The sequence below is a fragment of the Microcebus murinus genome, chromosome 3, assembly GCF_040939455.1.
Source record: "Microcebus murinus isolate Inina chromosome 3, M.murinus_Inina_mat1.0, whole genome shotgun sequence".
Taxonomy (NCBI): Eukaryota; Metazoa; Chordata; class Mammalia; order Primates; family Cheirogaleidae; genus Microcebus; species Microcebus murinus.
In genome coordinates, this window is record NC_134106.1 from 23,428,129 (window position 1) to 23,452,602 (window position 24,474).

Sequence of the window (24,474 nt, forward strand, 5' to 3'; positions counted from 1 at the left end):
TTAAAAGGAGAATGGGATTCAGTATAAGGGTTAGCCTTGCATTAGATCAGGCACAGAGGGGAGAGGTGGTGGGAAGGGGAGGTAATTCACTTTGGATTATTTCTGTTTTCCCAGAAAATATGAAGTGAGGTCATTAGCCGATCTTAGGAGAGGGAAGGGTGGTTGGAGGTTGGAGGAGAAAGAAGGTGTGAAGTACTCATCTAGGAGAGTGAGAACGTGAGTGGTTCAGGGAAACGTAGTGGACAGCAAAGCAGTGCTGAGGGCCCATCTGAGATTTATGGTGACAAACTTAGAGGCCAGTGTGTGGAGTTAGGTGTCTTTCTTCAGTCATGTTAAGCTGCTTGGGTATGGGTACTGCATAAGTAGAGTTTGGTTTCACTGGGGTTAGTTTTTTTTGGAATATGCAACAGAAGGAAAGAGGGAAAGGAGTTGAGGGTATATACAAGGGAGTGATTAGAACATTGGATCATGGAGTCTAAGCCGGTTAGGGAGGAGGATGAGGACATGGCGGGGAAGATGGGCTCCGAGAAAGTGGGACCGGTCATTCCCCAGGAGGTGGAGAAGCTGAGTGTGGGCGCTGGCGTAGGGCGCCCGGCGTGGCAGGAGACGGCAGATAGTCTCAGTGAGGATTCTGGAGCGGAGAGGTGGCGATCAGCCTGCTGAGCGGGGGCAGAGGGAAAGCTCCCTGGAAGTAAAGCACTTGTGAAGCTGGCAGCCAAGGTGTTAGGCGGCTGTCTGCGTGGGCGTTGAAGTCACCAGGAGTGGGGACAGGAGGAGTGGAGGAGAGGAGGGCAGGCAGCCAGCCTGCTGCAGAGGTTTTCCCTGAATGAGTGAGTAGTAGCGACTCTAAGTTGAGTTGGTGGCTTCCAAAAGGAGAGGTAGTAGGTAGAACAGTCTGGTGGCATATGCCTCAAATAGCTTCTCTCTCTCTCCCTCTTTCTCTCGGAGAAGTAAATGTTGTGAAAATGGGAGTGATGGCAAAAACAAGCAAAATAGCCACGTTGCCCTCTCAGGGCTAGTGCTGGGTGATGGTGTGGGCCACACGCAGCTACTGCGTGAGAGTGCTTCAGGGAAGCCGCGTCTTCAGGAGAGGGCCAGGGGTCGGCTGCAGGGAAGAGGCCACGGAGCTCGCAGACAAAGCAGGGGCTGTGACTGACGTGAGACCATGAGTTTCCCAGGCCGTGGTACAAAGGTGTGGAGGGTGTGGGGAGCATTGGGTTATTGGGTCAGGTTAGTGGATTTAGGGAAACAGTCGACAGGAGTCTTAGGCATCTGGTAGTGACCAAGATTGTCTGGATGGTCTTTTTGGGAAAGCGTTTTTCCTTGCAGTTGGTCTCTTGGGTGGTTTTTAGTGGGGAGACAGCGATGATGGTGGTGCTGGCAGAGAGGGGTGCTCTCATCAGTAGAGCATGAGCTGCGGGCTGGCCGTGATCCTTGCCGTGAGCAGTGGTTGGCAGGAGCCCACCCCGCCCGGGAGGCCTCCCCGAAGTCCTGCTTACGGTGGTGTGGCGGCTGGGGAGGGAGGGCGGCCCCTGTCGTTGGGGAAGTACAGGGGCTGGAGGTCACGAAGAACTTGAGAGATTGCAAAGGCAAGTGCGGCCACCTTTACGTCCGTGCTCCTGAGCTGGATGGTTCTTTCTCTTCTGACAGATGTCTAGTCAAATTCACACACACGCACACCTGTTCCGCATGTTGGTTTCCATCTGATGTCGTAGTCACTTCTACGTTGTGAACGTTTTTCCTTGCGCCGAAATATTCTCCATGGCGTCATTTTCCATGATTGCACGGTATTTCATCCCGCGGCCCAGAGGGGAGGCCGTGTAGCGTAGTGACAAAGTGGCGACTTTGGCGTCCGACCGCATGGGTGTGAACCGGCCTCACAGTCTGCAGCCACGTGACCTCTCTCTTCGGGCGCCTCAGTTTGTCCTCTGCAAAATGGGGGTAGCACAGCTCCTGAGGATTCATGCCCGGATTCCATGTGTTGATAAATTGTACGGAGCACCCAGAACAGAGCTTGATTCCCTGTAAACACGCAAGTGCCAGCTATTGGCCAGCTGTTACAAATTTACCAAAATCACAAATTTCCTGTCATCACACGCTTAGGTGGGAATCTCATTTTTTGGTTTATTAAAACATTTTTTGTTCATGAAAAATGCTCATTGCATAAGAGTTGAAAAGCATAAAAAAGGAGAAGAAAATTAAAATTCTACATTTTTACTTGATATCCTATTATAATTTCCCGAAATCCTTACATATTATTTGAAAATGTGATTTTTAATGGCTCCATTTCCTTTGATTTTTCCAATTTGATGGGTGAAAATTTCTATGCTTGCATTCATATTTCTCTGTAGTTAAAACATTTGAAATGTTTTGTTGTGGTATGCGTATTTTTTATGTTTTCTTGACAATTACCTGTTCATTTTATTTAATTGGGATATTAGTGGGTTTTCTTAGAAACTGATGAGTTTAAAAAATATATTATTTAGTATATTACGCTTCTATATTTATTGTAGATAATTTGCTCAGTTTGTCACTTGCCTTTGAACTTTATTTGTAATGTTTTTGGCCATATTGTTTTATGCAGTTAAAAGACTTTTCCTTGATAAACTCTGATGTTGCTTTTATGCTTTGATAATTCTTTCTACTCCAAGGATTAGTTATAAATTATATATATTATTCCTTTGAATGTCTTAATTTTTTTCTATTTTTAGTTGACATAATTGTACATATTTATGAGGTACAGAGTGATATTTGGATATATGTATATTATATGTAATGATCAAATCAGGGTAATTAGGATCTCTATCACCTCAAACATTTATTTCTTTGTGTTGGGAACATTCAGAATCCTCTCTTCTAGCTTTTAAAACATGTGCAAATTATTATTAACTATTCACTCTACAGTGCTATAGAACACTAGAACTTAGTCCTGTCTACCTATAATTTCAGTGTTTTAATTTTTTACACATATTTACTCCATTTGGAATTTTTTTGGTTGGCAGCATGAGGTAAAGAGTTTCATTTTCATTTTCCTCTGATAGCTAATTTTGGCAACTGTCAAGCAGGCTAAGGCAGGATCAAAAAAGCCCATAGCAACACACAGGGCCAATGTCAATCAGATTTATGGGAAATATTTAGATTGTCAACAGAATGCCATGTGGACTCCCAAACTCTCATCACCCCAGGAGAGACAGGCGTGGCTAGGACAAAGCTAGATACCCCAAGAACCTTTGATCTGCCCTCCTTTACGTACTTAAGGCAAGTTGGGGGGCAAGGGCCATGCCTTGGATTGTGTAGAAATGGGCGTAGCCCTTCCTGCCAAGTCAGCTCAGTACTCTGACCCTTGTCCTGGCTAAGCTGCTTAAGGTGAGGGCAGGTGAGTTGGGGAATCCCCTGCCAGCCAGCAGCCAAAGAATTTATCTTTTATTGGCAGTAGTTTTCTTTCTCCCTTTCTAAATCTATATTTTTTTCCCTTTGACTTGTTGTGCTTCTTTTATTATAAATTAAGTTCTTATAAATGCTGTGGTCCCTTTCAGTATTGTTTTATTCCATTGATGTGTTAATTCTAGCACATATTAAATTTTTTTAATTGCAGAAAATTTATAGTAAGTTTTAATACTTGTTGGTAATACTGTTGTTATGTCTTTCGGTAATTACCAAAGTGAATACATGTACATAGCTTAATAAGTCAAATAGTATCATAAGCCTTGTAAACAACAAAACCCTCCTTTGTCTTGCTTTTCCCTGCCTCTGAGTCCAGCTCCTTTGAGGCAAGAACTTTTTCGACTTCTTTTGCTGTGTCTTCTGATATTAATATCTGTTTTTGTAAATAATATATATATGAATCTTTCTTGACTTTTCCAATTTGAGACATCTGTTGACTTCCTACTATGAAGAGAGAGATTTAAAAGTTTTGAAGCTTTTTAGTTTAATGAAGTCCAAGACCATTCTTCTAAGCAAAGTTATTGCAAGAATGGAAAAACAAACACCACATGTACTCACTATTAAATTGGAATTAACTGATCAACACCCATGTGTATATATGGTAATAAAACTCCTCAGAAATGAAGTAGGTGGGAGCGGGGAGGAGAGGGGATGGGTAAATTTGCACCTAATAGGTACAATGCACACTACCTTGGTGATGGCACACTTATAACTTTGATGCAAAGAATTCTTCATAATATGCTTATTTTTAGTTAAGCCTTGTATGCTAAGATCTGAAATTTAAAAAAGTCTGAGAAAAATCCCATCAGTACTTTGATTAGCATGAGTAACTGCATAGTGAGGTCGCCTGTGCACCGTGCATCCAGTCATTGCTTTGAGTTTTGGTTCTCCCAAATAATACAGTTAATTGAAGAGTGAGAACTATGAGATTTTGTATGCTATAGAAATATTTTTAAGCAAGAGAATGAAATACTTAGTTCTTTTAAAAAATACTAGCATATAGAAATTGTCTGGTAAGATCTTGAAAGAAAAACCACATATTTCCACTCAAATTAAGACAAACATTTGTTGAACATTATTATGACATTAATGATACAAATCAAATTAGAAAAATAATACTTAGTCTGATTGTTCTCATAAAGATTTTAATTTTCAGTTTTTTCCAATCCTGCCTGTATCCACACATATAGTTTTTTACAATGTGATCATAATATCAAAGAACTTATTTTTATTTATCAATTTACTTTTCATATTTTGTTGTTTCTATGTGATCTTTATTGTTTTAATTATTAATGGTGATATAATAGTTTAAAGATATGATTACTTCATCATATTGCCAGATAGTTATGTTTTCTCCTGTTTATGAATAATATTATAATGGTGGCATATTCAGGCATACAATCTTTTTCTTCTGTTTGGATTATTTTCTTATGATTAGTTTTCAGAAGCGTAATTGGGTCATAGCAGTAAACTAGAAATTGGGGCATTCTAGTAGACTAGAAATTGTTTTAGCTGTTAAAGTGTGTCTGTTCCTTATAGTGTACAAATGTAACCTTGTAACCTTTACACCATTAAGTATAATTATTTCCTTATAAGTAATTCCATCAAGTGGATTAATTAGGTCAGGATTTTTGCCTTTTAGAAAAATTGTACAAGTTTTACATTCCCAGAGTATGGAATAATTTCTTTCTTCAAATACTTGGCAACACTGGTTATCATCATCATCATCATCATCATCATCATCACCACTGAGCTTGACAGAGTGAGTGTGTGTGTGCATGTGTTTGGGAAGGAAGAGAATTTAGAGAAAGAATAGAAAGTCAAGGAGAGTTTCATAGGTAAAAGACAGAAGAGAGAACATTGTGAACAAGAAAAAAAAAGAGGTGGGAAAATCAGAATAAATTAGTATAGAATCCAAGGTTAGGAGAGAATGTCAAGATTAGCAGAAAAGTAGTATAGTTGGCGCTTTTTAGCTAAAAAAGCAGTAATTTTTTATAGTCCTGAGCATTTTTACACTGCTTTAACACAAGTTATTTTTAATATAGTCCATTTTTGTCATTAGGTATATTTGTTAGGTTGTAAACACTTAGTGAAAGAGGGTAATATACATATTATGGCTTTATTTTCTCTTTTTAAATATCTCAGCCAGATTATCTTGATATTTATAGTCTGTATGCACCATCTCTAGTGTCTGTGCATACTTATTTATACTGGCTATTTTATTGCCTGGATGAACTCCTTTTTAATAGTATTTTATACTCCCAGCTGCTGTAGACAGGCAGCCCTAGCCCCAGCCCCTGCCCCTGTGTGCCACCCCTCCCCAACACACTGCATTGTTTCTGGTTGTCAGGAACCGAGAACTCAAACTTTGGTGAGGTTATGTTTTATAGTCAGAAAGATTTGTTGTATCCCTACTATGTGTAAGGTGCTGTAATTAGGTACAATGAAGGAATGCAGAATTGAGTAATGTTTGAATTTTGTCTTTAAAAAGTGCACAGTCTGTAGGAGAGATGAGACTTGAATGTAAAAAGCTATGATGTGGGATAAATATAAGTTTCCAAAGGAGATAAAAGGTGACATGGAAGAATAAGATTTTATATTATATAGCTCACTGTTACTTGCCAATAGCTTATAAATAATACAAAACTATTATCTTTACTTATTTTACTTTTTCCCTGAATTTCACTTAACACCCAATTACATATCTTTCATGTGGTTCTTAAATTATTGCTGTGTTGTTAGTCTTGACAACTAGATTGTAAGCTCTTTGAGGGCAAGTATTTTTTTTTTCCTGTCTCTCACTACAAGACACGTAGGCACCAAAAATAACTTAAAGATTTATATTATTAAATACTTGTACTTGCCCCTTTGAGATGTTTTTAATTGTTTAACACTAACTAAAATTCTGCATTCTCCTTCAGGTATTTTTGCACCTCTTTCAAAGATAAGTAAAGCAAAAGATCGAAGGAAGAATACACTACACACTCCTTCTACAAAAGCTGCTGTACCACTCATTAGGTCCCAGAAAATTGACATAGCTCATGTAACATCAAAAGTAAATACCGGTAGGTCAAACCAGAAAGTTAGCTCTCTTCTTCAACATTATAATTTTATTTGTGAAATTTCTAATATTTATATTGTTTCACTCTTTTTTTGTTAGCCAACTGTGAAACCAGAATTTAATAAAACCTGCCTCTTATGTGTTTTTAAACCTCAGCCATGATTAATGATTTCATCTTCTAACAAAGAGAATTTCAGATTTGTTCCTTCCTTTTCTTCCTATTGTCTCCATACCTTTATCATCCCATAATCTAACCTCAAAGTTAGATTTTTTTTTTACCTCCTTCAAATCTTTTTGAAACACAACTAGCTCTATGTCCCTCACCTAATCGAGGATGTGTAGTGACTTCTTTTTTATCAGAAAAAGTCCTGACTCTTGAAACTAGCAGTCAAGTCCTCTTTATTTGATGTAGCCTCATACTGCTTCCATTGTTGAACTGTGGTTTGTTACATCTCTTCCCTGTCTTTCCCGTGCATTGGTCTCACTCCTCCCTTCATGATTTTATCTGGGTATGGTAACTTCTGCCTTTTGAGTCCTCACCATTCTTTACCTCCTTGTGTGCAGATCCTGTTTCTCCATGAAAACTTCCCTGATGACTGCAGCTCTCTTTAATCTCTTTATTCTCTAACTTTGTATGTACTTTTTATCCATACCACGATTGCTAATTGTTATCTTGGGTTTTGTCATGTAATTGCTTTATTTATGCAAATCTTTTATTCTCTTGGCAAAATTTTTAAGCTTTACGTGGACTGTGGGAGTATTTTGTAATTTTGTATTCATGTTAGCACATAGCACAAAATAGCTGCTTCATAAGGACTTGTTAATTCATCAGTAGCTGAAGCAGAAGGCTTTCTACCAGGATGAAAGGATTTTGTCCAAGAATTTGGCTAGCCTTTCTGTTCTCTTCCGGTAGGCTATTTGAATATCCTGTGTCAATACTGTACTCCCTTAATTATTAAAGTTTTAAGAAATAAGTCTCGATACTCAGTAGAAGAAAGCCTCCTACCTTATTCTTCACAATTGTCTTCCCTATTTGGGCCTTAATAAATCATACTTCCATATAAATTTTAGAATAAGCAGTTAAATTTATTTTTAAAAATCTGTTGAGGCATTAATTGGTATTTCATTTAAACCTTAAATCAATTTGGAAAGAACTGACATCTTTGTAATAGTTTGTCTTTTATGAGCTTGAAATATCTTTCTATTTAATTAGGTACTTTAAAAATATCCTAATAAGATTGTATAATATCTTCTATAGATATTTTATGCCTGTTTCATTAGATGTTCTCCTGGGTACTTCATACTTTTTGATGCTGTTATAGATGGTATCCCTTGAAGCTGAAACTTGGAAGTACACAATGGGTATGTCAGGAAGCTCCAAGAGTAGCCCCTCTATTTCTGGTTTGGGGAGCAGAAGAGGGGTCTCCTATTAGACAGGACATGGAAGAAATCCCCTGTTTTCTTTCTTGCTCGCTTTTCCCCCCTTGGTTCTCTCCCACTCCAGTCCCTAGCAGTCCTGCATGGCACAGCAGCAACAGTCCATGGGCGGCACCCAGAACCCCAAGGAAGGGGAAACTTGTCTCTGACCAGAGAAACTGTGGTCCCAAGAACATGGATGGAATCCCCCTTGGTTTTTCTTGTTTTCTCATTGTTTGACCACAGAGACAGAATCATGCTCAGGAGATTGTATGACAGAGCAGGAAGCGAAAGCCTGGGCATTCTACTCCGAATGTGAGGAAGGGGTGCTCTGGAGCAGGAAGTGTCAGGGAGACCATGGAGAGGGGCTCAAGAAAGTGACCTCAGATTGCTGGATGTGAGCTCCTAGGCCTGCTGCAAGTTATGCTTGTATGGATCTAACCAAAGGCTTTGGTCTCCTTGGTAGACCACTACTTAGGTCCCAGACTGACTGCTGGGTAGCACAACACATGGGACAGTTCCAAGTAGCGGAGCAAAGGTGGTGAAACTGAACTGACATTGGGACCAAGGTGCATAGAAGGTGGGCAGGAACTTCCAGCCTGAACCTACCTGGGTTGACTACCTGCTAAAGCAAAACAAAACAATCAACATACTCCATATGATTTCAACAAGACCTAGTGTACCATGACATAATGTTCAAGATATATAGGCTACAATCCAAAATTACTCAAAATATGAAAAACCAAAAGAAACCTCCACATCTTGCAAGGAAAAAGGCAATGCATGGGAGCTTCAAAATGACACAGATGTTGCAATGAACATATAAAGACTTTAAAGACTATATTATAACCATGCTGCAAGAATTAAGGGTGAACATTCTTGAAACAAATGGAAAGAAAGTTTCAACAGAGAAGTAGAATATATGAAAGAGAACCAAATGATACATGTGTGTACAGACACACACAAACAAGTTCAAATAAACCTGTGATAATCTAAGATTGGTGAATTGCATCAATGTTGGTGTCCTGGTTGGGATATTATACTCTGGTTTTGCAGCATGTTACCCTTGGAGGAAGCTGGACAAAGTGTACAAGGGATCTCCTTATATGTTTTTTATAACTTGATATGAATCTCTAATTATCTCAATAAAAATTCACATAAAAAGAACCAAATGGATATTTCAGAACAGAAAAATTAACTGAAAAATGAGAAATTCACTCTGCAGGTTGCCTTCATAAAATCTCCCTAACCCACCCCCTCCAATTTTTGCTGGTGTAGTTCAGACTCTCATACCTGGACTATTGTAATAAATTCTTGCTTCCAGCCTCCCCTCCTTTGGTTTCCTTCTAGACCTTGCTGTCAGGAGAGTTTTACTGAACTAGAATTCTGTTCATGCCAGTCCTCCTTTTCAAAGCCCAGCTGAGGCTTATTTTCTACTGTAGAGTTCCAGTTCCTTAGCCAGGCACTGCTGCCCTCTGAGGTTTTGCTGAGATTTGTCTGTCTAGTCTGTCTTCTCTCACATCCTAGAAGTACTCTGTTCCAGCCAAGCTACCCACCATTCTCTGTGTCTTTACAATTTTCTTTTTGTCCAACAGGAATTACTACCCTCTGTTGTTCCTGGTCATACCACTGTATTCTCTAGAACAGGGGTCCTCAAACTTTTTAAACAGGGGGGCCAGTTCACTGTCCCTCAGACCATTGGAGGGCCATTGGAGAGTGCGGTGCACATTCTGCACATGTGCACCGTGGGCCCAGGACAAGTCGGCTGCTAAGCAGGACAGGCAGCGGCAGCAAAAACACCTGGAGGGCTGGATAAATGTCCTCGGCAGGTCGCATGTGGCCCGAGGGCCATAGTTTGAGGACCCCTGCTCTGGAAGAAATCTGACCTAACCCTCAGTCCTTATTGGATTGTTATATAGGTTAAAATGTATTTTAGTGCTATTTGGGGAAGTTGGGGTATCTAGATGGGCTGGGAATGCATTCTTTTCTTTCTCCTTTAAATAATGAAATATTGGTCTCTGCTGTCTATGAATTTATTATCCAAGATGTTTTCACAAGTGGGTAAGATTTAGATAATGAAGGATGTGTGTGCTTTTAAAAAGTACAGTTTTAATGTTAAACAGAATTATTGCTGAAAGTGTTTTATTTCGTGTCCTAGGATTAATGACATCAAAAAAAGATAGTGCTTCTGAATCAACACTTTCATTACCTCCTGGTGAAGAACCGAAAACTGTAACAGAGAAAGATGGTAATGTAATTTATAACTTCTGTTTCTCAAGTTTTAATTTCTGATGGAACTTTAAAATAATATAGTAGAAAAACAGCTTATTTGGGGGTTGAGTTTTAAAGTTGGTAAAAATTACCCTGATAATCCATTAAGCAGCACATAATAAAGTATATACATTTTTTTTGGTATAAAACCCCGTACTGTGATTCTTATGTCTTAGTAAAATTAGAGAGCTACTGGAATAGATTAAAAGAGGGCATAAAAGGAAACTCTATAGTACAAATGGCTTGAGAAAAATGTTTAAGTAGCCTTTAGCTACCAAATCACTAGGTGAATACAGCATGAGTATTCCTGCTTGCCTTCTGGTTTAATTCAAAACATTTTAATATTAAACTTTGGTTACCTTAAAACATACTAATGGCATTTTTTGTTTTTTGTATAAATAAGATGGGACTCCACTATCTCATCTAAGATGAGAGATGAGAGATAGTGGTGGTTAGATTGGGTAGGCAGTTTGCATTAATTGATACAGTGACACCTCCTATGTAAGATTGTGATATTAAAGTGTGAATCCTTAAAATGCTATTGCTTGTGATATAAAATCTTTAATGTGTAAACTACCATATATTTGGATGAAATCAGGCATTTAATTTGACACTAGATAATCTATACTTGAGGAAGCTAAATGGAGAGTTCCAGAAAGATTTGCCTGGAAGAGCTTATTGGTCCACTTCTTGTTTTCCAGCCTTTGATATGTTCTTTTTCGTTACCTGTTTTAGTTACCCTGAATGGATCTATCAGCAGCTCCTCTTCTACATCGTCTTTGGAACACAAACAGAGCTACCCCAAGAAACTGAGTGCAAGCAGCAATAACAAGAAGACAATGAGCAAAAGCTCTTCTCTGTCATCCAGAGCCAGTGCTGGTATCTATGGCTTTTTCAACCAGGCTTTCTTGGTGTTTTTTATCTTGGTTTGTTTGTAAGTAGATTTGCTCTTTTTAAATGTGTAGAAGGAACCCTTTACTTCAATCAGAGTGAACTACTTTGCACTCTTCCCTACCTCCCCCTGAGCCTTAAGCCTTAAGGTCTCTTCATTTTGCTGTTGGATAGATATAAGACTTTGCATTTATTTTCATTTAATTTATTCTTAGTGGTTTTGTCCCATCTGAATTTTGTTTCTTGCATCTTGCATATTAGCTTTTTCACATGCCTTTGTGTCATCTTCATATTTAAAAAGCACATCCTCTGTTTTTATTCAAGTGGTTGTTTAAACCCATGTAGGAGAAGGTCAGAGGGTCCCCTTCCAGTATGACAGTGACATCCTGTTCTGAGATGGCTTTTTAACTAGCCGTGGACCCTGCATAATCTCATTCAGTCCACATTTCTTCAGTTACATGTAAGGATATATAAAATACTTTATCACGTTTCTTTTTGAAATTTACATAGATTGTGTCTATTGCAGTTCACTTATTTATTTATTTAGTAAACTTGTCCAGAAAAAAAATAAAGCCATCTTGGCATAAATTGTTCTTAACAAACCTCAAAATAATTACTAGATTCTTTTTCTAATACTTATAATACTTGTACTGAATAAATATTTTATTATAGAAAATGTTCATGACAGGATTTTTTTTTCCTTTTGAAATACTTATTTTATTGGATAGGGGAAAAAACTGCAAACCTTCAACAGTAATGTTGACATAATTAACCTTAAAGGTGGGACCCTAAAAGTAGGGGACATGGAAGTTTTGCTGAACTAATTATTCTCTGAATAGCTCCCTCCGCCCACACCCCAACCAGTTTTGCTTTAAGGTGTGGGGAGCAGAGGTGAGGAGGTGCAGTAAGATCCTGCTTGTCCTCCTTTCTACATTTCAAGGCCCCTTTCATTTGGCATTTGGACTTTTGACATTTACTTCCTTTTAAAATTTATATGTGGGCATGGAATTACTTTTTTTTTAATCTTTTATACCAACTAGTTCTAGTGTGCCTATATATTTACCTTTTTTAAAAAAAAAACTTGAGAGTTATATAGGTTTAAATAATAATGAAGATGAAGAGAGTTCTTGGAGTGAGAAAGACGATCTTTCATGGGGGAGGGACAGAGGATGGGAGGGTCTTTGTTAGGAACTCCAGAGACATACCTAGATGAATAGATTTTCCACTTTTTCTATAGATTTGCATTTGAAGGAGAGAACGGGTAGTAATGGAAAGTTAGGTTAAAGAATTAGAGAAAAAGAACGGAAAGAAACGATCTGGGGAATGGGAAAGGCAGGGGAGGAAGCCTGTGGTCTGTGCTTCAGCCTCATGCACCCCATTGTTGAACTTGCCATCTTTGGTCCATTGTCTACAGGCAACATGGGGACAGGCCTGAGATTTCTGGTCAGAGGGTCAGGGTTTTCGTCTAGGTGTGCCACTTACTGGCTGTGCACACTCTGCCTTAGTTAATTCTCGAGTTTGTATCTTATACAATTTTTATGAAAAGCACTTTGTGAACTGTAATATGCTATGGAATATTAGTCATTATGAGGGCCTGGGACTTTTTGGTGTAGCCCTTTATCCAGACCTTCCTTCTCCATGGGTTTATGCCACTTCTTTAGTTACCGTATTTTTAGTTTCTCCCATTTTCACAATATGACTTATCCTCCCATCCCATGCACTTATCTAGGGTTCTCTGGGCCTTCCTGGATGACAGCTATTCAAATCTCAGCTTATGTGCTGATGGAACAAGTCTCCAGGGCACACCTCTTGTCTTTCAGCTGTTATACTTGAACAGCTATTTAGACGATATTTCTCTAGGACTTCCTGATGTTTAATAGTGGGCATTTCAGGGTTTAGTTTTGAATCAAGTTGAGAAGAGGGGAGGTGTTTTGTTCTTAATAAGGAAATCAATTTGAGGTAATTGGAATCTTACAACAATTTTACCTCCAAATCACATTCCTTTTTGTATTATTTACACTGAATCCAGGTAAACTACTATAATCCTAGCACTTTACTAGAATAGGAATTGGCATACTATGGCCCATGGGCCAAATCTGACCTACCACTTGTTTTTGTGAAGAACACATCCATGCACATATTTTTCAATGTGTTGTTTATCTTCACTTTCATGTTACAATAGCAGAATTGAGTAGTTGTGATGGAGATGGTATGGCTTACAAAGGCTAGAATATTTACTATCTAGCTCTTTATAGAAAATGTTTGCTCACCCATGTTCTAGAAGAGAGTGTACCAGGCAGTCCTAGCAGAGTTGATACTTTACTAAGAATCAGGTTTTGTGAATTTCCCATGGTAATAATTTTCTCAGGAAGTCCTTTCCTTTCAGTAGCTTGACCTCATATGTGAGAAATATAGTATAATTGTAGATGACATAAGGAAAGCCATAGAATACACAGTGAGTTTTTGGCTAATGTGCTTTTTGAGTTTTTTCCCTCTTTGTTTTCTCTCCTCTTTTCTTGCCCTGCACCTTTCTGCCCACCAACCACTTAAACAGGTTTGAATTCTTCAGCAACATCTGTAGCAAATAATACCCGCTGTGAAGGAGAACTCCACCTTGGAGATCGTGTGTTGGTGGTAGGCCAGAGAATTGGTACCATTAAGTTCTTTGGGACAACAAATTTTGCTCCAGGTAACTCATCTGTGTATTATTTGCTCAATTTGAAGTTTCTAGAATTTAAGTTTTAAAATTTTACATGTAAATAAAATTGAATTATAGAGAATTCTTTAACAGTTCTTTTGGATGATAGCTATGGCACAGAAAATGTAAGCAATGATTAAAACCAGACTGTTTTTACTAGGTTAACTATTAATCATCCATAAATTTTTCTTGCCAATTTTGTTTTAAATTTTCTAATGTTAAAATTAATTATATATATATATATTTATTATTTATACCCTGGATATGCTAAGAAAAAATTAATTATAACTCTCCAATTCGACTCTCACTGATTGTCAAGTGTGCTAAATGACAGGAAAAACATATTAAGATTAGATTTTTGCTAAGCATAATCTTTAAAATGAGCAGATAATGAGTTAATGATACAGCTTTTAGCAGAGTGGCTTGGAGAGAAAGGTAGGCACAAGGGCTTAAAGGAAACTGAAAAAGCTTTTGCCTCCCCTGGGCCCTTAAAAAGACAAGTTTGTATATTTATATTTACATTCCTATGTATACTTAATATTGTGTTTCCAAAAGTAAAGATTACTTTCTTTTGCATTTTCAGTGATTATAATTTTAAATAGAAGCCGGTTGAATGAAACCATGTTTTTATGTTTTAAATAGCAGTATGCTATTTTAACACATGGTGGCATTGCAGCATTTTAGGAAAAGGTTACCTAGAACATTGATTATTATTTTTTTTTTTAAAGTTTGTAGCATTCTGTTGAGAATGCTGAGGGATCTGAGGTTTTACCCTATTTGCAGGCTAACAAATTAGCCTGCCACAAGTGTTTTATAGATGTTGGTAGAAGACATGAGAATCCTGAGTCAAAGACAAGGGACTTTAGTACTCACAATAATAGCAGTAGCCAGAGTATCGGCATTTTCTTGAATTGTTCCCTGAGCCCCAGTTCCACAGGGTGAAAGAGAGAGGGCTAGGTGGCACCTGCATGCCCAGTGGTTTATGTTCCAAAAGAGGAACACTGAGTGCAGGGAATCTGAACCCTTGCACTGAACTTATGGTTCAGCAGGCCTTCCTTTTGCTTTGGAGAGAGGCTATGTCTGTCCCCCAAAGCTGTCCCCTATACAGACATCCATGAAAAGATAGTCTGGAACAGGCAGTCGCTGCCTCTGCCCATAAGGCACAGAGAAACACGACAGAGCCGTAGAGATCTGTCTACCCACACATTCTTGTTTCATTAATACCACCTTTAATTGTAAGTCAACTAATGGGTTTGAGATGGGTTATATGTTTTATAATTCATGACTCTGTTAGGTCTCCAGGTAGTAATTGAGATTAGTTAGGATGTACTTAATATAGTTCTCAAATAATAACTTGAGAATCCCACAGGTAGGTTATTTTTCATAATTATCCTATAATCAGAGAGTTCTCTGGTTAGAATGGTTTGATTTTTTTGAAGGTAATTCATCATTTTAGATTGACTTTTTTTTTTTTTTTTTTTTTTGAGACAGAGTCTCGCTTTGTTGCCCAGGCTAGAGTGAGTGCCGTGGTGTCAGCCTAGTTCACAACAACCTCAAACTCCTGGGCTCAAGCAATCCTCCTGCCTCAGCCTCCCAAGTAGCTGGGACTATAGGCATGCACCACCATACCTGGCTGATTATTTCTATATGTATTAGTTGGCTAATTAATTTCTTTCTATTTATAGTAGAGACGGGGTCTCACTCTTGCTCAGGCTGGTTTCGAACTCCTGACCTTGAGCAATCCGTCCGCCTCGGCCTCCCAGAGTGCTAGGATTATAGGCGTGAGCCACCCTGCACCCGGCCCGTAGATTGACTTTTAATTTCCAAATCCCTAATGTAAAACATTTAGAACTTATTTAGAAATTTAGGGAGTAATAAGCAAACATAAAAGTTGGTAACTTTTTGTTGAAGTCGTTCTGTCTTGGTAAAGAAGATAGTGGCCCATATCTCTTTTGGCATCAGAATTTAGATCAGTCATTTCTATAGAACAGTGGTAATATCTAGGTATTTTCTAGATCATGAGATCTAGGACCTGGGAGAGGTCATGTTTAGCCTCTTCACCATACTTATCTGTGCCACCTTGAGAAAGAAAATTAATATTTTAATGGGAAGACATCCATACCACATGATTACCAATGTCACTTTAACACTCGTCATAATGCATTTCTGCTGTATGTTACACATTTTCAAGAGTTATATGGTAAACATGTAGCAATTATATGATAAAATGGGAAAATGCAAAAATTATAGAGGAAAGCATCAAAGACAGAAGTAAAACTTGAAAAATTATAGCTGTGGCACTCAGAGAAGTAACAATGGCAACCAGACTAACCTGGTTTGGGACATTCAGAGACTTGGCAACCTATTTTCAGAGCATTAGTATGGCTTAACAAAAGCTTTGTGGACATTACTTATATTACATAGTAGAACTATGTAAGAGAGCAAATACAATTACTACCGTACTCTCCTTTTATATCATAAATGAATGGACTGTTAGACATTTTAAATGTCTCGAGGCCCCCTCAGGTTGAATATCCTCATTTTAGGGAGTATGTGTCCATTTATATCGAGTGGAACTACAATAAAAGCAACCTTGCTACTTTAATTTTAGGTTCTCTAGTAAAGGAAATCCCATCATTTTCCTCAGAGTAGGTAGGTCCTTTTAAATACTAAAAATCTTTTAAAACATTATTATTAATAGCTAGCCTAAGTCTTCTCATTTAGGTAAAAAATTATTTTTCTTTTTATGTTGGGTGGAAGAAAAAAAGAAAAAGCAGAGTCATTATGTCTAGGGGTATTTTCTATATAATTTTTATCCTTTAAATATTTGAGAACTATTTGTGGTATTCTAATATTGAGAGAATAAAAAAGATTGCATGTTCATTTTATGATTTATACATCTCAATATTATGTTTCACTTCTTTTACTGAAACACACTATATTACGGATTCAAGGAGTGACAGTTTCTTATTCATTATAGCTTTCAGATATATTTTAGTCATACATTGCTTGCATAATAGCTGATCCTTGCCCAATCTGTTTTTGCATTTTATTTTTCTCCCTTAATGTACTACTCTGCAATTATGCTTGTGAAAGGTTTTTTCCTGTTCATTGTCAAATTTTATTTTCTAATTTCATCATTTGAAAGCTTAATGGTTATGGTGATCTTTCATCATTTTGGTCATGTGAAAATGTTAAACCTTCTAGACTTTGGGGTTGTATAATAGCATGATGATTTTGGATAAAGTACAGATGCTTTTAAAATGCAATATTCATGTTCTAGGATATTGGTATGGTATAGAGCTTGAAAAACCCCATGGCAAGAATGATGGTTCAGTTGGAGGTGTGCAGTATTTTAGTTGTTCTCCAAGATACGGAATATTTGCTCCCCCATCCAGGGTGCAAAGGTGAGAAGATGGAATTTATGTTTACTCACAGGAAATTTTTGTAATTTGCAGTGGTTTATAGAGACCTAATTTATATTAAAGACATTCATTCCCTGACTGTAGCTCACGTCGACTTTCAAGGGGTTAACCAACCACCTTCTTCAGAGAGAAGGCTCATGGAAAGCTAAATTTGCTTTGCTGAGGATTTGCAATTTTGAAAAACTCCTTTATTCCTCATTTGCAAACCCTATGAGTATGTGTAGGCTATTAGAAGTGGCGTTTGCAGCTAAGAACAGTGAGAGCAGCAAGCTTAATCTGTCATGCAAACAAAAGTGAAAATGCTCTCTGATTGCTTCAGTCACATCCTAACTACATTAAATTTCCTGCCAGCAGGCACCCCATTCATTCTCCTACAAACCTAATGGAGCCAAAATGGCTTTTTCCTCTGATTTCTTTAGTTTTCAAAAATAGATAGTCAGTAGATCTTTGGGGGGAAGTGAAGCTTCAAGGATTTTTATATAATATACCTCCTCAGTGTTTCTTCTTAAGATAGTTCACTTCCGTATGGCCTTATCTGGTTTTAAAATATAAATTGAACAGAAGCAAGTCCTCATGAAATTCCAGGTACCATAAGGTGAAATGACTTCTCTTACGTGCTGAAAGAAGTTGGCTTGGTATGCTTTTCAGTGGATGGGAAGTGGGATACTAATTTTTACGCAAGAAATAACATAAATGGTACAATCACATTCATGAGACTAGAACTACGATTGCAGTAGTTCTAGGCGTCTTGTCTATTACAGCTTTCCCTTAGAGCCGGACTGTTGTGACTACCTCTTTGCCAATTTAAGTTTTTGTATCCATTTATTCCTTCATTTATTTTTCTTATTGAAGAATTACATGTAATTTTTACATTAATTTCCTTCTTCTTTGATGTACTTGATATAATTTTCCTTCTTATTTATGATAATATAGTATTAACATACAGTGCTTTGTAGTTTATAAAGTGTCTTAAATATTGTTGATTTGATCCTAATGCATATTTGGTCAGGTAAGCTGGAAAATAACAGTGACCACCACAAACACTTATTGAGCATTTGGCAAGTGGTGGGCTCTGTACAGTGTACTTCACATATATATCCCATGAATTCCCCCAAACCCAGCGAGCTGGAAACTATTAGGATCATTTCCATTTTGCAGTGAAGAAACAAGTTTCAAGAGATTAGTAACTTAGCTAAAGTCATATGGCTAACTAATGGTGGAGCTGGACTCATCCCAGGCGTGTTGTTTTGTTGTCAGTGTTTTTCCTAAGGCCTTGCTCTAAGACAGATTGTTCTTTTTTGTAGTCATTTTATAAATGAAGATAAGGAGGTAATAGCTGTGTATAGTGTTTCTATGTGCAGAGCACTGTTTTCGGTGCTCTCCATGCGTTAACCCCTTCCTCCTCTACGGCAACACGGGAGGAAAGTGAGACACAGGCAGGTAAAGTGGGCTGTGCTCCGGGGTAGTCTAGTGTCACAATGTGTGCTCTTCACCATAACCCCGTAGTGGTTAAAAGAGCCTCAGTGGCTTTTTTCAGGACCTATGTCCTGTAAATGATGGATTTGGGAGTGAAATCCGTGCTGAGTCACCAGTCAGTCTGCTGTGTTCTCACATTACGCTGGGCGCGTCTTCATCAACACGTGGCCACAGTCTCTCACAGGCTTTGTCTCCCAGTCAGGAGGGCTGGGACTCTTCTTTTCACGTATGATTATCCAGAGTACATAGTTCAGCATATTTTAGGCACGGTGAATATTGACTGAATCTGATTTCTAGTTCAGTGCTTTTCATGCTGTAACAGCCTTTTCTCCTTTATGTTGTGAAGCCATTTACTTTCTCACGGTTTTCATTTTTTTCTCTCTTGGTTATGGAGCACTTGTTTATTACATAGTTATTTACTCACCTTCTATTTTGGTCATCTTTAAGGTGGTGCATTTAAAAGCAGCCCCCTCTTAAAAGAAAGAGGCCCTCTCTAAAGGAACTGCTCTCTCGATCCAGCTGTCTTCCTGTCATCTTCTGATTGTTTCATTCATCAGCATCAGATACTATTAAGTGTCTTTTAGCACTTGTGCTGTGCTAGGCATTCTGTGAGCAAGTAAGACTGACATGGTCCCTGATTTTGAGGAGTTTCTAATCTCAACCAGCTTTGGAGCTCTTTAAAGATACCACTAATCTTGAAGATGGAAGTATTTTAAACTAGGGACGGCCTGAGGACAGTCTGAATCAGGTAGTGACCAGTCATAATCTCACTTTCATCTTACTCCTCCTCAGGGTTGTAGCTGGCATTTTTTTTTTCCCCTTTTGGTTTTTAAAATGTGCCTGCAATCCCAGAATCTTTGCATATGTTATTTTCTCTGCTTGGATAGCTTTTTAGACCCACCTGCTATCACCCAACTGTCACCTAGTTAATACCTTTTCTTTCTGTTAATATATAAATCAATTAAAATTTCACTGACTAGATTTAATCTAATCACACACACACACACACACACATACACACACACACACACGCTGCCCACGTGATCTTCATTAGTGTTTCCTTAGTTCTTACCAGGCACTTTTACTAACAAACTGATCATTTTTAGAATTAAGTGCCTCTCAGCTACCTGTTACCACTTCATTCAAATATCTGTCCTGTTCTTCACATCATATTCTTTCTGTCCATCAAGTCTCTCGTTGATTGCTCTATGTTGTGTATCATTTAAAAGTGATGCTTATGACCATTCTTTTAAGTGAAGTATCACAAGATGGAAAAACAGACACCACATGTACTCACCATTAAATTGGAAATAACCGATCAACACTTATGTGCACATGTGGAAATAACATTCATCAGAAATCAAGCAGGTGGGGGGGGGAGGAGGGGATTGGTAAATTCACACCTGATGGGTGCAGTGCACACTATCTGGGGGATGGGCACACTTATAACTTTAACATAAATGGTACAAAAGCAATTTATGTAACCAAAATGTTTATACCCTCATAATACTCAGAAATAAAAACAATAATGCATGTGAGTTACAAGAGGAAATTGCAAATATTGCAAAAGTTGCAGGATTTCTTGATGGTAATAAGATATGCTGGAGGGAGTGATTGACACATGAAGGACTTGCAGATTTAGGTCAGTAAACAGATGAAAGAGAATGAGGCTGTCAGGATTGGCTTTATTAAAATAAAAAATGATTTGAATATCAACCAATGAAGGGAAGCCCATTGGGAGAGTGACCTTTATGATTGTGCTTAGAGTCAAAAAAAAAAGCAGAGGATGTTGACTTGTATTAGCCATACAGTCTTGTCAGAAAAATCATGTACATACACAGACTCGGCCAATAATATCTCTTTCTTTCAGTTTGAAAATTAGTGATTTTAAAAATACTTTTAATCTAACATTTGTTAAATTTAATATAAACTTATTTTCATATTTTTTAGTTTCACCTTTGAAGATAAAGTTCCAAAGAAACAGTCATGTCCATAGTTTAAGGGAATTCACTTTAAGTTGACTTTTTGCATACTAATTACCCTTCTGTAGTGAGGATCTCTTCTATGTGATTATTGCCTGTCTCCCGTGCACATTGAGATTCAAGCTTGTTCCTGTCTCATGAGGGGTGCTCAGTAAATATTTGTTGAATGAATGAAATAACACGTAGCAATTGGTGTGAAAACCTTATTTAAGAGCCAGTTTTAAATCTGGAGATCACTACTTCTAATGAGGTGTACTTTGTTTTTTATTCACAGACTAACAGATTCCCTGGATACTCTTTCAGAAATTTCTTCAAATAAACAGAATCATTCTTATCCTGGTAAGATTACACAGTTTTGCATTCCTAATAATTATTTCTTTGCTTTCATTTATTGACAGTTTTTTTTTATTGTGAGGTATGCATGTAAGCAAAAGAGTATATAAATTGTATAGTTTGTGTAAACATGGAGTAAACGTGTGTTACCCACCCCCCAGCTGAAGAAAATAATTACCTGTACTGTAGGACCCCTGAGCACCCCACACCCCACATCTGCCTCCCTCTTCATGTACCCCATCCTCAGGTATATGAGTCTTGAATTTTACGTTCATTATTCCCTTGATTTTCTTTATATTTTTAAAACCTAGATATATCAATAAATAACATATATTTAGTTTTGATTGTTTCCTACTTTGTTATTTAGCATTCCATTGAAATATTCTATAATCGATGGTTATTTGGGTTATATCCTGTTTTTAATGTTACAAACTATGCTATTATGCACATGTGCAGAAGTTTCTCTAGGATTGCCAGGCATGGGATACCCATATTCTCAACCTTCCTAGGCAACGCCAAACTGTATCGCACACTCCCATCCTCAGTGGATCCGAGTCTTTGTTCTTCCTCACCTCGCCAACACTACTCATGACTAGAGTCTTTGCCAGTCTGAGGGGTTTAAATGGTATGTCATTATGGTTTTGATTTGCATTGTGCCCATTTACCAACCTCACTTCATACTGCACCCCCCTTCCTTGGCCTCTGGTAACCATCATTCCACTCTCTACCTTCATGAGATCCACTTTTTAGCTCCCATGTATAAGTGAGAACATGCAATCTTTATCTTTCTGTGCCTGGCTTATTTCACTTAACTTAATGACCTCCAGTTCTATCCCTATTGCTGCAGATGACAGGATTTCATTCTGTTTTTATGGCTGAATAATATTCCATTACGGACATATACAACATGTTTTCTCGACCCATTTATCTGTTGATGGACACTTAGATTGATTCCATATCTTGGCTATTGTGAATAGTGTTGCAGTGAACATGGGGGTGTGCATGTCTCTTCCATATACTGATTTCCTTTCATTTGGTTATATACCCAACAGTGGCATTGCTGGATCATATGGTAGTTCTTTTTATAGTTTTTTGAGGAACCTCCATACTTTTTCCCATAATGGCTGCACTGTTTTACATTTCTACAGTGTACAACGGTGTCCAATCAACGGTGTAATAGTGCACTATATCTTCTTCGATGAGGTGACCATTCATATCTTTTGCTAATTTTTAAATTGTTTGTTATTTTCTTAATACTGAGTTCTTTGTGTACTTTGAATACCAGATATGTATCAGATATATGTTTTGCAAATATTTTCTCTCAGTATGTGGCTTGTCTTTTCCCACTCTTAACAGTGTCTTTCATAGAGCAGAAGTTTTTAATTTTAATGAAGTCCAGTTATCAGTTTTTTTCTTTCATGATTTGTGCTTTGGTGTTTTATCTAAAAAGTCATTATCAACCCCAATATCAGTCTGACTTTTCTCCTGTGGTACCTTCTAGGAGTTTTGTGTTTTCTATTTAGATCTATGATTCATTTTGAGTTAATTTTTGTGGAAGGTGTGTACCTAGATTTTTATTTTACATGTCCATTTGTTCCAGTAGTATTTGTTGAAAAGACTATCTATCGAATTGTATTTGCTCTTTTGTCAAAGATCAGTTGACTATACTTGTGTGGGTCCATTTCTGGGCTCTCTGTTCTGTTCCATTGATCTATTTGTGTAATCTTTTGCTAGTACCACACTATAAAGATTACTGTAGCTTTATAGTAATTCTTCCAGTTGAGTAGTGTCAGTCCTTTGATTTTGATCTTCTCCTTTGATGTTGTATTGGTTATTATGGGCCTTTTGCCTATCCATATAAACTTGACAATCAGTTAATATCAACAAAGTAACTTGCTGGGATTGCATTGAATGTATAGATCAAGTTGAGAATAACTGACATCTTAATATTGAGTCTTTTTAATCTATGAACATGAAATATCTCTCCATTTATTTATATCTGCTTTGATTTCTTTCATCAGAGTTTTATAGTTTTCCTTATATAGACTTTGTACATGTTTTATTAATTTATACTGTGTATTTAATTTTTTGACATTGATTTAAATGGTATTACTTTTAATTCTTTTTACATTATACCAGCTTTCTTTTGGTTAAGTATTTGCCTAATGTATCTTGTTCTACCGTACTCTTTGACTTAAAACCTTTCTGTGTCCCTAAGCTTTTAGAATATTTTCTTTTTTTTTATTTTTATCAGAATATTTTCTAAATAGAATATAGTTGGTTTTATTTTTAAAAAAATATTGTCTGACAGTCTTCATTTTTTAACCTGAGAGTTTTATCCATTTGCATTTATTGTAATGACTGATATATCACTGATATTATTTATGCTGTCTTATATGTTTTCTATTCACATTTTTCCTTGTACTTAAATGTTTTTTTCTTTCTTGACTTTATTCTGTTTATATTCCTACATTGCCACCTTTTAAAAAATTTCATTCCCCGTCCCTATTTGTGTAAGTTATATTCTAGGAACATACTTCTTCTTAATTACTGTAGATAATTTAACATACATACTTAGCAGAGCATTTTTACCCTTTCCCAAGTAGTAGAAAATCCTTAGAAACTGAGTTGTCCAGTTTCTATTTTATTTCCTCTATAAATTTGGCATTATTATAATAGTTTTATATAATATTTATTTAAATTACTCACATATTTACCAATATCTTTACTCATTAATCCTCAGAACTTCTACTTGGGATCATTTTGTTTTTACCTCATGTACATTCTATAACATTTCTTTTAGAAAGGCTCTATTGCTAGCAAGCTCTCTCAGTTCTTGTCTTTTCTAATGATAGTTTTACTGATTTATAGGTACAGAGTTTTAGGTTGAAAGATATTTTCTCCCTGCACATTTGGTAATATCTTTCTACAGTTTTCTGGCTTCTGTCAGTGATGAGAAGTCAGCTATGAGTCTAACTACTCCATATTGTTGTAGGTGATTTATCTTTTCCTTTCAGATGCTTTTAAAGATCTGTTTCTTTCTGTAGTACGGTTTCACTATGATGTGTCTAGGTGGGGATTTCTTTTTGCTCATCTTGTTTGGCATCGTGGGTCTTCCTGGAAGGGGAATTGGTGTCTTTGATCAATTCTGCAAAATTCTTATCCATTATACTTCACATTTTCCCCCCTCTATTCTCTTTATTATCTCCTCCTGAAACTCTTTTTAGTTGTATGTTGGACTTCCTCTTTCACCTGCCTCTTCTGTGTTTCTCACACTCATCACTTGGGACTGTGCTCTGGGTGTCTTCAGACCCGTCTTCTGTTTCCTGATTCTTTCTTCAGTTGTGTCTATTCTGCTGCTTAATCCAGCCATGGTGATTTTAATTATACAAATTGCCCTTTTTTTGTTTTGAAAATCTGCTTGATTGTTACTTACCATAGCTTATTCTTTCCCCATATTTTCAAGTTTTTCTTTTA

At 37.3% G+C, this 24,474-nt stretch overlaps 1 protein-coding gene across 3 annotated transcripts in view; it reads left to right on the forward strand.

Moving 5' to 3' along the window:
* CLIP4 (CAP-Gly domain containing linker protein family member 4) overlaps positions 1-24,474 on the forward strand; it is an 89,832-nt gene that overhangs the window by 34,849 nt on the left and 30,509 nt on the right. For all 3 annotated transcript variants that reach the window (XM_012788339.3, XM_012788335.2, XM_076000643.1), the window contains exons 9-14: positions 6,366-6,509; positions 10,080-10,169; positions 10,928-11,071; positions 13,638-13,772; positions 17,065-17,188; positions 20,939-21,003. In XM_012788339.3, the coding sequence (XP_012643793.1) occupies positions 6,366-6,509; positions 10,080-10,169; positions 10,928-11,071; positions 13,638-13,772; positions 17,065-17,188; positions 20,939-21,003 (702 nt within the window). The remainder of the gene's footprint in view (positions 1-6,365; positions 6,510-10,079; positions 10,170-10,927; positions 11,072-13,637; positions 13,773-17,064; positions 17,189-20,938; positions 21,004-24,474) is intronic.